The 16793-nt window shown below is 35.0% G+C and overlaps 1 protein-coding gene across 2 annotated transcripts in view; it reads right to left on the reverse strand.

Annotated features, from left to right (window-relative positions):
* Positions 1-827: 827 nt before the first annotated feature.
* LOC106134059 (homeobox protein caupolican) overlaps positions 828-16793 on the reverse strand; it is a 42747-nt gene continuing 26781 nt past the window's right edge. For both annotated transcript variants that reach the window (XM_060953726.1, XM_013334015.2), the window contains exons 4-5: positions 3492-3790; positions 828-3363 (exon numbers count right to left, since the gene is read on the reverse strand). In XM_060953726.1, the coding sequence (XP_060809709.1) occupies positions 2849-3363; positions 3492-3790 (814 nt within the window). In that variant the 3' untranslated portion in view covers positions 828-2848. The remainder of the gene's footprint in view (positions 3364-3491; positions 3791-16793) is intronic.

Genomic DNA, 16793 nt, shown 5'->3' on the forward strand with positions numbered 1-16793 from the left:
TTTATGACAAAGGTGATTGAATAGAGAAATGATCTAGTGTAGAGTAAGTAAGTATAAGTTTACTTTTATATTCACTCGGTTCTCGTGATGTCTCTGGCGGCTTTTCCTAAGGTTATTATTAGCGGCGAGATGTCTGTAATTGCATACCTATCTTCAGGTTCTACTATCGAGATCAGATTGCAAAAGCGCATGTTGCCATTAGACTCGTGCGAAATATTATACTAATGAATGAAATTCAAGTAGAACTTAGATCTTAGAAAACCTAGTATTTATTTACTGATATCTACTACTCCATTTGTTGTGTGAAATCGATAAGTACGTGGTACTTTACATTCTCACGCGCAATTTTTTAGATATTTTTGAGTGTCAATAATAAAAAACAAGTTCTCTTGTTTTCCTGATACGAAATCTCTCCCTTATCTCAGCGTGCAGCGTGCTGCTGCATTCTTAGCTATTTATAAATACTTACATAAGCACGTCTTTTTTCCTTACGGGGACTGCTAGAAAGACTGAAAGGCTACGTTCAGCTGTGCCGATGATGCAATTGAAATTCAAATAGTGATAGGTTGCTAGCCCATTTCCTACCATAGCCTTTGGATAGAAAAAAATCAAGTTAATTAAAATTAAGAAAAGCAGCTAGCATTAATACACACTATTTTTTGATATTTTGCGACATCTATGGGAAAGAGATTCTTCTTAAATTTTCTTTTATCTTTAATCAATCTCTATTATATAGATAAGTAATAAAGCTCCCAAGTTCTTGCTATTTGACACTTATAGTCTTAAATTAAAAAAAGGTAGTAGGTCAAGTAAATAAAATTCATAAATATGATTTCTGTATTAAATTTTATTGCATCTATTCACACACCTTCCTGGGGTACTGTTAAGACGTTTGAAGCTATCAAAAGAAAATAAATATATGTTTATATTAAAAAAACTGGGTTGTTGAAACATAAACGATAAGTTTATCGTGCATGACATGAAGTATTGTTACAATGATAAAGTGTGAATGACAACAGGTCACTTGAAAATTAACCGATGATGTATATACTTGCAATATAGCTCACAATATAATCTGCTATTACTCCAATAATATAAAACATTTTAAAGAACATAAACAATGTCTATTTATTTTTCATTCGTCTTTGAGGAATATTCGTTGTTCACTGTCTACATCGAAGGTTTCCGTCTCTCAACACAGCTTTTATTTACATCAAAAGGACTGCTAATACAGAAAATTTATTGCATTTACCTCTCTTAAATATTCACGTTATTATTACAATATATACTTACAACAGTGACGTATGTACAAAACTATAGACTCAATTTTGGACTTTCAGTCTCTACAATATTGAAATAAAAACATTTTACAGGTTGAAAAACAAATTGAGAATATTAACTTTACATTTATTATACTTTTACAATATACAAGGCCATTTGAGACTTACAAATTTTATAATTCTTCGAAGAGATTAAGTCTTAGGCAAACATTTCCAACGGAATACTACTTTTACGGCAGGGTTGTCAGTTCGTTGTTTTTTGTATCTAGTAGAGATTCAGTTTGTTGAGTTTTCATCACTGGAATTATTACAAATTAAGTTTATGGGCGTTGCAATGGTGGTTGGATTTTTCATGATGATTTATTAGAAGGAAAGCTTGTGTTTTTTGGGTGGCCTGTATCATGCCCTTGGACATTAAAAATAAATTAATATTTAGTGACGCGGTTGTCTTTTTATAAATAATATAAAAACAGTTCTAAAATTTGTAGAATGTTTTAATTACAGAGCTTGTCATTTATCGAAAGAGAAACATTCAAAATTTGTAAATGAAAACGTTAATGTTTAAGCAATAGAGATGAATTTTTAAAAAATAAATTTTATTAGTTACTATAATTATTTATTTCATTGGTCCCGAAGATACTTTTTGCTGGGATGAAATAAGTAGTTCGAAGGGACTTTATTTTCAAAATATGACGAGTACAAAAAGATCAGTTTTTGAAAGTAAAATAAAATAAATAAAAGTAGAATAGTTTTTCTCTCGGTTTTCCTTTGTACTTCGGCAAACAGGCATGTATAATGTAGACAAGAAAATATATATATGTATATGACAACCCTGCCTTTTCATTACTAAAAAACTACAATGTACATGATTCTTATGAAAATGAAACATCTTTATTGTAATTTATTAATGTTAAACATAGACAATCATAGTCTTTTGACTAGAAATTATTTATACAGATTTTTCAAAATCCTCAACAGTGTCTATTGAATAATTTGTAGATTTAAAAACTTACAATAAAGTTTGATATAACTACTGACCTCGTATCAATAAATATTAAAATTCGAATGTTAGATATTCAAGAAACTATCAAACAATAGAAACACTGGACGTAATTAGGCACTAAATATAAGGAGAATATTTTCAAAATAATTTACACTCTACATACAAAATAATAGTCTAGAACAGTGTTTGTTACCTATTAGAAACGTAACACATATTAATACCTATTTTTGATTTAAAAATCACTTCATTAAACCACCTCCGTAATAACTACAGCAACATGTCGCAAGGTCCAACTTGTATAGCACCTAGTATTGTCGGTCAGTCGGCGCGACTTCGCTCCGACGTCGTTTGCGAGTTGTCAACCTCACGGCGCGGCGTCGCCTGTGTCCACTATCACAAATCTAAGCTTCTCTACCGGTGCATAATTATTATCACGTATATATACGTATGTATACATATTTATATTTATTCTATCACTATTTACAGGTGAGAAGGCCCTCGTGGCACTCGTGGGGCGAGATCGCAGTTATTGTCGATGCGCCAGTGGCGGGCGAGGGGCAGGGGGTCAGGCGCGGGAGGGGGGAGGCTCGGCCAACGAGGAGGTGGACGACGAGGACGGCGAGGGTGCTGGCGGCGCCGGCGCTGGTGCGGCCTGCATTGCTAGTGAGCGGGAGTATTCTAAAAGAGCCACGTCAGCGGGGTGTGTCGGGGGATACAAGCCTCGGTACAAATCCGGTCTGCTATAAGGATGAGCGAGCCGCGCCGCCGCCGCCGCCGCTGCCGACTGATAGAATGCTGAAGCAGACGAAGGCGGTGCCGGCGACTCGCCATCTTTGCTGGCCATGTCTGCGAGGGACCATATTCTGGGTTTAGTAGAAGCGGGAGTGCTACCTGGTGGCGCACGCGACGGCAAATGCTGGTAAGCAGGATGTATCGGCCTCTCGTATGGCTCTGGTGACTCAGGACCACTATCAGCCCGAGACTCTGACCATTCCGATTCCGTTCTTTGTCCGAGCAAGTCTAGTCTTTGCTGTGGCCGGTCCCCGTCTTCACTCGATCCTGTGCCGGAGTCTTTCCCATCTACAACAAAATACAAGGTATATTTATAAAATATCTTCAGTTGTCAATCGTCAGGGCGCAACGCATTATGTTTAGTCATGGTGACCTATAGCTTATAGACTAAGTACTGATGAGTATAGTATACACACCTAAAGCGTCTTTTCCATCATTGCTTTTGTGATCATCATCGTCATTGTTATTGTCATCATCGTCGACCCTGTTTCTCGGCTCCCACGTCATCTTGTTCTCCTTCTTTAGTCGCCGGCGCGCGTTCGCAAACCACGTCGATACCTGCGTCAGCGTCATCTTGGTGATTATCGCGAGCATAATTTTCTCTCCTTTCGTCGGATACGGGTTTTTCTTATGTTCATTGAGCCACGCTTTCAGTGTGCTGGTCGTTTCCCGTGTGGCGTTTTTTCTCCTAGCTCCATTTAGGTCCATTCCGTACCTGTGTGAAAAAAGGGATATTAGAAACAAAGTCAATAGTAAGTGCAAAATAAAAGCGAGCTTTCCTAGAACTGTTGAATTTAAAAAGTACAATCAGGCGTAAATGGTCGAATGTGATTTGGGCGAGATTGGAGATAACGGGGATCGAGACCGCCCCAATCCGCGGCGCCCCCGCGATTCGTGTCGGCCGACGCCGAGCCAATGAAAGCGGCAGCATAATAATTGAAATCGAGATAAACCATCGGCTGCTGCGCCAGCGTTAAGCTGCAGCTTATCTCAGACGCCGTACGCTTTGCCGGCCGACCACGCACACTTATTTGAATTGTCCTATCTTTATTAGATTCGGCACCCGCATCACGTTTGCTGAGCTCAGTTTGTTTTAGTTGGTAATATACAGTTGATTGTTTATGTTGAGATCAAACAAGTCAATTCATCAAGATTGAAATAGGAGTTTGATATGATAATTTTTGATTTAAGATGCGGTGATGTAATATATTTTCATAACTTTTTACTGTATTTGGATCAAGATTTAACAATTAAGCTCGATTACTAAAAAAATATAAAAAATTTGAAAATGCTCTACAACATTAAATTACTATTTTGCTAAAACAAAAGATAGGGGTTACATGCATTATTTTTATAGAACAGTAATTATGTAATGGCACTGAACACAGTGTCAAAAAAACTGCAATATCGTTAGTAAGTTCTGTAAAAAAGTAAATATATTTCCAACTTTTTGTTTGGTTTTACGTAACAAGAATTGTGCTGGCTCCATATGCCACCGTAACCGTCGGAAACTGAGGGTGGAAAATAGGGATGAGTAGTATGGGAAATTAATAAAACTGTCACTTAAATCGCAGAAGTGACGGGCAGCACCCCTTATAGACGCGAGTTGCACTCGATATTGTATCTTAAATGCAACGGATATGGTTACAATTCCTATAATGCAATTCTCAGCGAACGGACGATCTCTCCATTGTTGGGTTCGTTGTTGACTTAATTCTTCTCGCCCCACGATCGGATGAGACCTCGTAAATAAATATGAAGCGAACTCCTTTTATTTTGTTTCATTTAAATAGCAACGTGTCAGGAATTCTGTATGATTCTCGATACTCGCCGATGAAACGACCGCGCCTTCTATATGATAATTTGTGGATATAACGCCGCTTAAAAGCGACATAAATTTAATGACGCGCGCGTCTCGGCTCTATGAATGAACTAACATCCATAGAATTGAAGCGACAATACGAAAGTGGAGCGACTCCAGGCTTAGGCGTATTCCACAAACAAAAAAGCTTCATTTATCCACAGCGTGCCACTTTCACAGTATCCGCGCTCGCGGGGATAGCTCGGCTTCATTTTTTTATTATTTCGCTTCCCCCGCGGTCCGCCGGCGCAGTTCCCCCCAACCCATCGCCACCTCGCCTTCAATTAAATCCCTATCTTTTGCGCCACCTCATGCTTCCTACTTAAACTCATAAAAATGAGATAAACATAAAAATATTGCTGGTAACCGCTGTCGTTGTTATTAAAGTAAGCCAATGCCGCAACGGTTAATTCGGCCATTCGATTTGAATTTTGTTGGTTGTGATTGTGCCTGATGAATAATTATTTATAATCTAATGCTAAAGGGGTGTTGTCTGGTAAAAGCTCGTTACGTTAACATTCGACTTTGGGCAGTAAAAGCGGGCGATTCTGGGTGAACAGATTAAGTAATGAAGATAAAACGAATTACGGTCAAAAGCTTGATAATATTATTATGGCTTATTATCCGCCTTGTGATTTAATTAGTAGGAATAGAAGCAAATTATAGTTACCTTTTTCGGTACGGTGTTAATAAAACTGAATATAAGAGCATCTTGTACAGTTATGCACATTAATTTGCCTGCTCTGCATGATAAATGTCGCACTAGGTAACTACTGCAAAGAAGTGACTTGACTTCGTGTAAAACCTGACTAACCTGTGAGGTGCGACTTTTGACCATGATGCTGAATCTATCATTTTGGTCAAAAGACTCACCTGCAGGCTCTTCTACAGAGAGGTAAGGATATAATGGGGATTATTACCAAGAGGAAAATTAGAGAGAAAAAAAGCATTTAATCTCTAGTATATTTCGATTCAGCATCGGGATGTAACAATAGCTCACATATTTTTAATATACATATTGTTAAAGTGTCCTACTAATATGTCGATAGGTTTGAAACCTCTAATCTGGTTAGTGTAACAGTTAATTATTGGATGTATGGAATATGGCATGGTTTGCGATAATGCGGTCAGATTGGACTAATAACCGAGCGAATTTACATTAATGATTCCATTACACCAATTGCCTATAATAGTAAATATTGTGCAACTTTTTTGTATCGTCTTCGTTGTTAAATGGTTAATAGCTATGGTTTTTGCTAACTGTCTTTTAAAAATTGAACTATCTGGAAATTGAGAAATCAGATCTTCTCGTGTACCAAATTACATATTAAAATTATATCTACAAATAGTTGGGTTAAATATAAATTCAAGTAAAGTTCAAGTTTGCCAAGATAGCCATCAAAGATTCATAAAATCAGACTAAATTGCAGATACAATGTAATGTTTCGGTGCTTATCAATGACATCAATTATACAGATGCTGAAACTATTGAAAATATTATTTATGTTAACCATGGACAAATAGGTAAGTGGGAACGAAGTGGACAGGATTTTTACATTAAAATAGACGGATCTAGATTCTTGTCGTACTCAATTGTTTTGTATTGCCGGAGGCTGAATTGATGCAAGAAAGGTTTGCAGGTAGGAAAGAGGGTGACCTGGTTTTTTACTTTAATCATCTTTTAGAGGATAAACTTCAGTCGTTTAAATACAAAAAATTTTACCTACATTCTTCAATTATAAAGAAATACCTGTAGACAACATCTCTTGGAACAGACGGAGTGGTCTTCGTTCCAGAATAATGGTACACACTAAATAAGATATTCTATATTTAATGTCAATTAAATTTAAATTCAAAACATGCGAAAGGGTATTTTTGTTAACTCTACTCAAGTCATGGAGTGATTGAATCTTGGTGATGCATAAAATTTGTGTATCGAAAATTAGGTTTTTGTAAAATTTTGAATGAAAAGAGAAATTGAATTATGGTGAAAGCAGATGTGGCAATTTATCGACTTTTTTTTTAAAGATAAACGATATCTATATTGCAAAATAGAGTTTAACGAAGAAAAATTCGCAATACCAAACCCTGACCACAAGACCGAGAATTCGGCGTTAAATTTAAAAATATTTTACGAAATTACAAAGCATACAAGTTTTTCTTACGTCGAGTTAAATGTAAAATGCGATTACGATGACACTTGTAACTCGATCCGTTACATGGCACACAATCTTTAAAGCATTTCACACAAAAAGCTGTCACCGTAGTATAAGGGCCTCTTTAAATTTCATAGTATATCCTTTTAATTCGACGAGGCGTAAGAAGTAGGTGTACGTCTATTACCTTACAAAATATCAGACAGCGTAATTTTATATTCTGGATGTCACTAGTACAAATTGTAGGGAAACATTATATCTCGGTTGCTTCATGTAGTCGAAGCGGCTTGACTTGATCACTCAAACAAAACTGGGGATAGTGTTACGTTTTATGTATGAAATATGTTGTTATCAAATTGTATGAAAGTAAGACTTCAGGCCTATCAATTTATGTTATCTACATGATCATCAGTACGGTCTTATCTTTTTTATGGTTTGAATCCTGATCCTGCTGGTGTTAATTCCATAGTCATTTCTGTCGAGAGCTTTTTGTGTGAGAGTGAGTATCTTTTATAACCACAATTTGGATAAGTCTTGTTTTTATATGAAGCTATCCTTGGCTGACTTTTGCAACCGTTTGTTGGAAACGTAATCCATTAAGTGAATCATCATTATACATCCAATTTTCATTGTACGGTTATGCCTCATAATGTACATATGTAACTCAGAAAATAAATATTAGTACATGGCCAGAGTATAAATAAAAAAGTAATCTAGCTTTTTTAGGCGACCGTTCGACCAAAATAATGTTATTATCAAGTTTTATGACAGAGATTTTAGCCCATATTATTCGTAACTATTAACAGAACTTGTCCGCTAATCTTAGTGGAAAGGTAGATTCATTTAGGTACAATTAGTACTGCTATCTCTTCATTATTATTGATGAATATGGTTTTTTAAGTTTCGTTCACGTAATAGCTATGCTTTGCTTATTAGAAAAATAATAAGTACATTTGAACATTTTTCTTTTAAAAGTATTTGAAATAACAATGACACCTAAGAAGAGCAACATTAATTTCGAGTTTTATTTCATCGACCATAAATACCAAAAACATTGTACAAAAAGAAACGTTTCCAACAAACATCGCCTTTCATGCTACAAGTAAATTACTGTTCGTAAAATGATATCAGATGGAGCTAATTATTCGTAGTAATATAGAAATGGTCGCACGCAATGTCCAATCTCGGGTGGACGAATTTTAAAGGTACAGTTGGTATATTGGCGAGATAGGTTCGGGGTGTGACACGCTAAAAAGGCATTACCGGCAAACGAGTGACTGTTAGGGCGAACCACACGCGTTGGGAAACCGATAGCTACCACCCAAACATGCTATATGCTAACTAATTGGTCAGCTCCATGCACAAAAAACCCCCAAAACGAGGGAGGTTATATCGGTGTAAATAATTCACAAACTGGTTTACATTACGCCCCGTAGAATGTAGGTTTTGTTTGTGTGTGTTGAATGATACAGCAGTTTTCGTGTTGACTTTAGTTACAAGATGGTGTGCTTTTACATTATAAAGCCGTTAAATTTGTTATTTGTTTTTGTTTAAAGTTAGGCATGATAGTCCCATAGGTACTTCATTATTTTCACTAACCGTTACCGTACCGTCACTATTGTTAAGGTTTAATATAAATCATATTAATTGAAGATGCTATTGATTAGTTTAATAATTATAAGCACTGCAATTGAAAAATCATGTTTTGATCAATAGCAGTTACTTTAAATTAAATAATCTAAAATCTAGTGTGTTTAAACGTGTTTTCGCAAAAAATTACATAGGTATGTGAAAGGCTAGTAACCTTATCTTGCACATTGATAGATAAGCCTGAAAGTTCTAGGACATTTCTTCTATTTATAGGGCATCATCGTGCATCAAGTATCTTATGTGTGTGTGTGTATGTATCTTTGTTTTCGAATAGTCGCCAACAAGCCGATTTTGCAAGTCCTTCAACGTAAATTACATCCTGTTATAACATCAATGAGCTTGATGAGGTTTTACGTCCGTTGGTTGACCCTTTTTAAAGTAGGGCTACACCGATCGTTAACAAAGTGTAAGGGCGTGTTATACACTAAACTGGGCGGCGCATGGCAGGACAGGTGACCAAGTCGCCATCTTTATTTGGGGCTAGCTAATTTTTAGTTTCGGGTTACGTGGTTTCATCCACCTCGGTAAAAAAGGGCCAGCACTTATATAAGGATTAAGGTAAGGACGGCTGTGGCATAGGTAGGGTTACATACTTAAAAGGCATTATTTATTAAATTTTTTTAAACGAAGAAAGCCGACGTGTTAAATTTTGTGAGAAATAAAATTGTAACTGTGTACAAAGGAAACATTTGAAATAGAATTGATATTGTTTCTTCGAGGGCAAAAGGGAGGCGAGACGATGGTTTATTTGTGTGTGTGTGTGCATCACGCAAAATCTATTAAGTTTTTGAATTTGGTTCTAGCTTCCAGTTTTTTTCTTAATGTTAATGAAAATCTAGTATTCATTTCACCTTAATTTGTACACGCATTATTAGATACCTATAGCATTATGTAATAATTTTGTTTGGTTGTATGTAACATTTTCAAAGCCATTCAACAATAATAGAATTCTGATCGAATTGTAATTACATTTGTTACTCAGTTATGACATTTGCGAGTTGTTATCACTCCGGACCACCCTGGCTGCAATAGACTCAATTAACTCGCAGATAAATTGAATTAAATAATGATAACACCAAAAATTTACTTAATTAAACGATATTTGTTATGATTAAAATTAAATTGGTATGTTATGTACCTATATGTATGTTGTTGTTGTTCAAATGATCTAACATATCATTATACTAAGGTTAGAGAGACCTTACCTAAACAGATGACGTTTATTCGTCGTAATATTCATGAAAGAACTGTACTTAAAACTGAAACGATGTTTTTGTGGTGATGTAGTTTACAATAAACAAGATATCAGTGTTTAAAAAATAATAATTAATCAAACATTTAAAATGGATCCAAAATCTGTGAACAGCTTTATTGTATTCGTATCAAGTGAAAAACAAGGTTCAAATTGTCCGGCTTATCAGTGGCAAATTATTTTTCTGTTCAATGATGTGACCTCACTTGCAGCATATAATGATAACGATGTCAGTCTCATTTCTTTAATATATTTGACATCATAATAACAAGTCAGGATTTGGATATACTTAGGTATATACATCACGCCTTTATACCTGACACAGTTATCAGTCTCGAAACGCCTCGAAGGCCCTGCTCAGCTGCATGACCAATTGATGGAATTGAGATTTAGATAGTGACACACTAGCTTAAAAAAATCTTACAAACATATTTACATAAATTATTGTCTATATCCTAATTTACTATATCTTAACACTTACCACAAACTTTGTATATTTCATTCGCTTCATACACGCCACATCAGTCATCCACAAAAAATCCATCAAATCGATCCGATTTCGGTGTACACATCTTCATGCAACCTAGTCGGTTCTGGGTACTCTTGACCTGACCTTTCGTCAGGACGTTCCAGATTCGATCAAGGTTCGCCTTATCTTGTGGCACGATATTTTTGTTTATATATATTTTAGGCTATATATGTTTTAGGAATACTAAGCAATTTTCATTTTAAAATGGTACGACTATTGGATTGTCTGTAAATTCACTAACTTAAACTTTTTCTATCGTGTCAATGACTTCAAACAATATATATACCTATATATATTACTGCATTAAAATTGGTGAAATTGGGGTTACTTTTAGTTTTCAAGTTTTCGGTATTGTCGTGAAGATAAATCCATTTCTTTACAAAAGCTTGGCTACAATATCGTGTACTAAGATGTCTTTGTGCGCTAGACGCCTATTAGTCGTCATTCAGGGAGGTACATATTTGATATGAAACCTCAAAAGGTCCTAAGGTAAAACTGAAATTGGTCAGGTACTTAAATAAAAAAGGTAACAGAGGATTTGAAGTTTGAGAACGAGTTTCTAAGAATTACTACAAAGAAAATTATAATAAACGTTATCCAGTCATGATACTTCTGTTATACCTTTTGGTAACACACAGAAACCTTATCCAATTTGAGTTACGCAAGATCGAATGTAAGAATTCTTGTTTAGTATAAATAATGCCTTTCCATGTAATAAAAATATAATTGATATTATCACAAGTCGTTCGTAGCGCATATAAGTAGTTTTTATTTTGAAAAAACTTTACAGTCATGAAAGTGTAATTAATCGGTGCAAATAATCTATACTACAATCTCTTTGAAAGCCGTGCACAATGAATAATTCGATCTAATCTATTAAATCTTTGTTCATCATTCACTTAACAAAAAAATGTAAGTATATTGTTATCTTTATTCTCACTAGTTTAATTGACTAGTTTATCTAAAATTGACATTTATTTTCTCATATAAACTTTAAATAAACATGTTTACTTAACATGTTTTCCATACCATTTCAATTAGTGGAAATATTTTGTAATCGGAGTGCCTTTGTGATGTGAAACTTTTTTTTAATGATAAATGTAAGTAAGTACCTACTTAAAAAAAAGCTGCACAAGATGACAATACAAGCATCCGTTTCTGTTCAAAGTTTTACACAGTTCTTACAAAAGTTATGAAAATATGGCAAACTATAACCAACATACTTGAATTAAGATTTTCACAAAAAAGTAAAAAAAAAGAAATCTTCAATACGAAGTTTAAAACTTGATATATAATGCATTTATTTGAATCGGTTTTTACACACACCATACACAAGGTACTTTAAGATTGAGTTTCTTTTAATAATTACTACTTTTGAAGGGTACTTAGAAAACAGACAAAGACCTCATATGTATAACACATCTTTATTTTGCATCGGAGGTCAAGCTACGAGTAAGAACGCTTTCGATAAAATCATCAATATTCCCTATCAGTGCACTTTTATTCGAGTTATTTTTCCCACAGACAATCGGTTAATTTTCACTTTTTTAACGCACCTTTGATCAAATAACTACATTAAAATCGCTTTATCCGTTTGTGAGCTATGATGCCACAGACACTTAAATAGTCAAGTCAAACTTATAACACACATTATTTTGCAAGCCCGTCGCCTAAAAGAAGAATCCCAAGTTTATAAGCCTACCCCTTAGTCGCCTTTTGCGACATCCCTCATATATAGAGATGGAGTGATCTTATTATTTTTTCTATTGTTGCCGGGAACCACACGGACTAGACACACATTAGAATTAACTTTACAATTTTCTGTACTTCCATTCACTGTGATATAATCATGATACTTATTTCATTCTTTAAATTACATTATTGTGTTTTCTTGTGACACAGATCTTCTAAATGGCAAGTGAAATATGAACTTAAAAAACCCATATTCGCTTATCTACACTTTTAATTAATAAATAAAAGACTGTAGGTTCTTTGTCTCAACAAACAAGTCTGAATGATTTGTATATTTATTTCAATCCTTGTATGACACTGGATGCAATTAAACGATAGCAATTAGTCTGTGAAAAACAATTTGTTAAGTACCTATACATATGTGTACAGAGAATTAAAAAGTGATATAAGTATTTTTTTATATTGTAAAAGAAACATAAAATTAAATATTGACAACTTGAAAGAAGAAGGGGTTCCCTCGGCACAACAGTGACACAATATTTTACGGGCATCCTTCGAAAGGATTGAAAGACATAAATTCCTAATTATAATTTCCTTAACATTCAAATTCTAATTCACACCTTTTAATGACCTAAAAATAGGTGACGAACAAGATATTCAATTTGTATATCAACTAACGATTTGTCGTTGACCTCCCAAAGACAATCAGTTTCTATATGTCGGACGCTATCGCGGCGTCGAGCGAATAATATGTTGAGAGCGATGGCTTGGCGCCACAGATACGAAGACCTCACAAGAAGTAGTATGTGGAACATATAAAGTAGTGAAAATTGAGTGTTGCGACCATGGTTCACACGCTATCTGGGGTCAGGACAGCTATTGACATATTAATAACATCGATCCAATGTGACGTTAAACTACAGGAAGTGGCATTGCATTAAAAAGTTTGACTAGCATACGAGTATAACTAATTGAACATTTATATTAAAATTGTATGCTGTCTACGATAGGTCCAGATCTCTACCGGAGATAAGTAAAAGAAACTTACGTTAGTTAATGGGCTCGAAACTGAACTTAAAACGTAAAAGATTACCTGGGATCTAAAGCTGAAACTGCAATTATTACATATTTTAATTTTTATATTTATGATTACTTATTATTACTGTTCATTGCCAATATTGTAGGTTTTTACATATCTCCAAAAATGTTAATACTAAAAAGCAAATTAATTGAAATTTTTCAAAACTCTTTCATCAAAAACAAGACCAATTTGTTGTCTCTATATCAGTGTTAACTCAATACCGAGTATTGAATTAGAAGCAGCGATAATTTCGAAACGCTACAAAAGTGAATTGTGCAACTGCACGGTTGGACATTATTAAATGTCTCGATGTATTTTTATATTGATAAGGGTAATTGATCAGACCATACATTATTATTTATTTCTATTTGCATTGTTGTATCTGATATTTAGGGTTGGCAACATAAACATATTATTTTTAATATTAGTTACACGTTATTGCAATTTTTGATGCATATAATCGTTTTTATTACCTACATAAAAATATTATCGATACACTAATATATTTTATCAGTAAGCAAACTGGCAAAATTTACATATTGTTTCCCATATCAGTTACTAGTTTTTGCAACTTTTGATGTAGGATCAACTTTTTTGTATGGAGATAAATTATTATATTAATTTACCTAATAAACAGGGCATTGAAGCAACAATAACATTGCCCAATCCGCAATACAACAAATGAAAACACGAGCAGCAACAAACTTACTATTGAAGCGTGTCTACATTGCCTTGACCAGAACACAATCTGTACTACAAACTGACTACAAGCAGGTTCCACCTTTACCGCAAATTACCGTACTTGTAACGACACTACGCCATTGCCTTGGTGATATTTAGACTATCTGAACTTATTATTTGCATCTCACTCACACCACTACTCGTCAAGAACGAAAACGTGATAATATCAGAGGAGAGATCCAAATTTAATTGGCGTTGTGACTTTAAACGGAATACATCATTTTTACTTCAGAGTATAGCCCAAAACAGCTTTGAACATTTAAACGTTACCATTAAAGACCTTATTTTAATCGCTTTTTAAACTGTATGAAATGGTAGCCACAGAAATAGAGTTAACAAAATACTGTATGACTAGGAAAATAATTTGTTACTGCATGTTAATGAAGTCTAAATAAAAATCTGTGCCACTGTACTATTTGGAGTTGAAATTGATCTGACGAAACGATCAAGATAGTCGATAACAGTGTTACAGGGGTACAAAATGCCTCGTGGCCGGTGACCGATAGGAAAAAGGAAAGAGGAAGCGTCCAATGCGTCTAGAATGAAATTAGACGGGCGGTCAATTACTCCGGACCAACTGTAGCCTACTAATGGCACGGGCGGCGTTCCCTGCATACGGCACCGCTCATTTATATGCCTTTGCGCGTTCTCTTTATTGTTCTATAGATTGGTAATACACGGGAGGACTGGCATTTTGTGCTGTAAATCGCACATACACGTCTGTTTGATTGACTGTGTGCTGGTACTGCATTAAGGTCTATGTTCACACACCAGGGCTATGTCCGGAACCTAAAAAATGTCATTGCATGGCATTTGATCACACATATATGCCCGTGCCGTAAAATCCATACAAAATATATTGATTTCTTTTTGTGCACTTCGGACAATACACATCTTGACCACGACTCTGATGTACTATTACCACTATCAACCGTTGCTCCACCAACGTCCGAATATACGAGCCGAATCATTTGAGGACTGGACACACCTTTTCTTGACTCCCTACCAAATATCTTAATTGTCCCTTCAGTTCTGTACTGCCTTTCATTTTGGCCCTGGTATGTGGGGATAGACCTTTATCCTTCTAAGGCACGGGCTGTGGTACTGGAACAAGTGTGGTGACATCACGTCCGGAATATGGCCGGCCACACAAAACGTGGGGTACGTGTCGACGGGCTCTTATTATCGTCGCACGTACCACAGAGTTCCGCGGGTGACGCATAGCCCTTCAATCGTCAAGTCAATTTGTTGATTGGATGTATGGCAGAGAGGCCCTCTCTCGTTAATAACAGAGATTTGTTTATATCAAGTCTACGGGGCACAGCTATCTCCTGAGCACACTGTACTTAATAAAATAGCTGTGACATAGGTTGACGTTCTATCAATTTTCTATGGTTTCCAAAAAAGGACTAATTTCAACTCAAAATACTCATCAATTTTCAATCTTTGTAGTAGTGATAAGTACTACGAACGCACTGACAAAGCAAATAAATACCAGTTGTATACAACTTTACTTTCTATCCATATAAATCATTCGCTTTGGGACGAAAAACATTCTGCAGTATCCGATTGCTGATAGCGACATCAATATACGAAGTGTCAATTGACAAACTACGCAGTGGACAAAAAGTAGTAATTCTAGTTAACATTCTCATACTATGATGTATATTTATTTTAATTTATAGTCGAATTGAAAAGGAACGCGATATCGCTACCACAATATGTCATTGACAAATTGTATTGTCTCCTACCGTTGGTCTTTACTGAAGTTTATTTATGTAAATACTTATTTGGCTATTTCGTTTATATGTTGGCCGAATAACTTGTGACTGTAGAAATCATTTGAGCTTTGATAAAACAAAATGCCTATTTGCTGCTTTTCTTCCAACTTAAACTGTATTATGAATTTTAAAATAAAGGTAGATTGTTGATATTTAAAACTATCTTGAAAAGTTTTGTCATTCATCATTTGCTGTGAGAATGACCAATAAGTTTTCATTTCCATTTTGTTTTGTCGACGGCCAATTTATTTCCATTTCCTATAATCCAACATACTTGTTAGACATTTCAACATATAAATCACAATGATCAGTGGAAAAAGTGGTAGTCTTAGTCATTTCCCGTGGGAGCTGATTGACAAATTGACAGAGCTAAGCTCGTGGTCACCCCAACCTTGGCTGTCCCCTAATCTCTTGGTGAGTGAGAAAAATTCAAGGGATTTTGCGGACACTATTGCATTGTTTGGGACATAATCATAGACAAAAATGTTAGGTTTCGTAACCATTATGAAACAAGGAAAAATAGATATCATCAATAACAGGACTAAAATATTATCACGCCTATTTTTTTTAATACACGGGTAAAATATTTAACATTAAAATTTGCTATAGTATTGTAGCTCAATTTATCTTTTGAAAGTGTAGAGAAGGTAAAATCCAAAAAATTCAACTTTGTTCCTTTGTTCAGTACCAAATGAAGTGAGTAAATATAATTTTTCACATCATCAATTAATCACAGCAATTTTTCTTTTTGGAATTTTATTTACCTACTTGCACACCCAAAAGTAAATAAAAGGAATTCTTATAATTATACATAAACAAGCGAGGAATCAAATGAATCAGATATAGATTTCATCTCGACCTAACCACAGATCGAACCTAGGAACTTATCCTAACAATAAGGGTACCAACATAAACAGTAAACGGGGCTACAGAATCCGGAAAATGCAGATAAGTATAAAATAATTACAACTGCAT

This window comes from Amyelois transitella, chromosome Z (assembly GCF_032362555.1).
Source record: "Amyelois transitella isolate CPQ chromosome Z, ilAmyTran1.1, whole genome shotgun sequence".
Lineage (NCBI taxonomy): Eukaryota > Metazoa > Arthropoda > Insecta > Lepidoptera > Pyralidae > Amyelois > Amyelois transitella.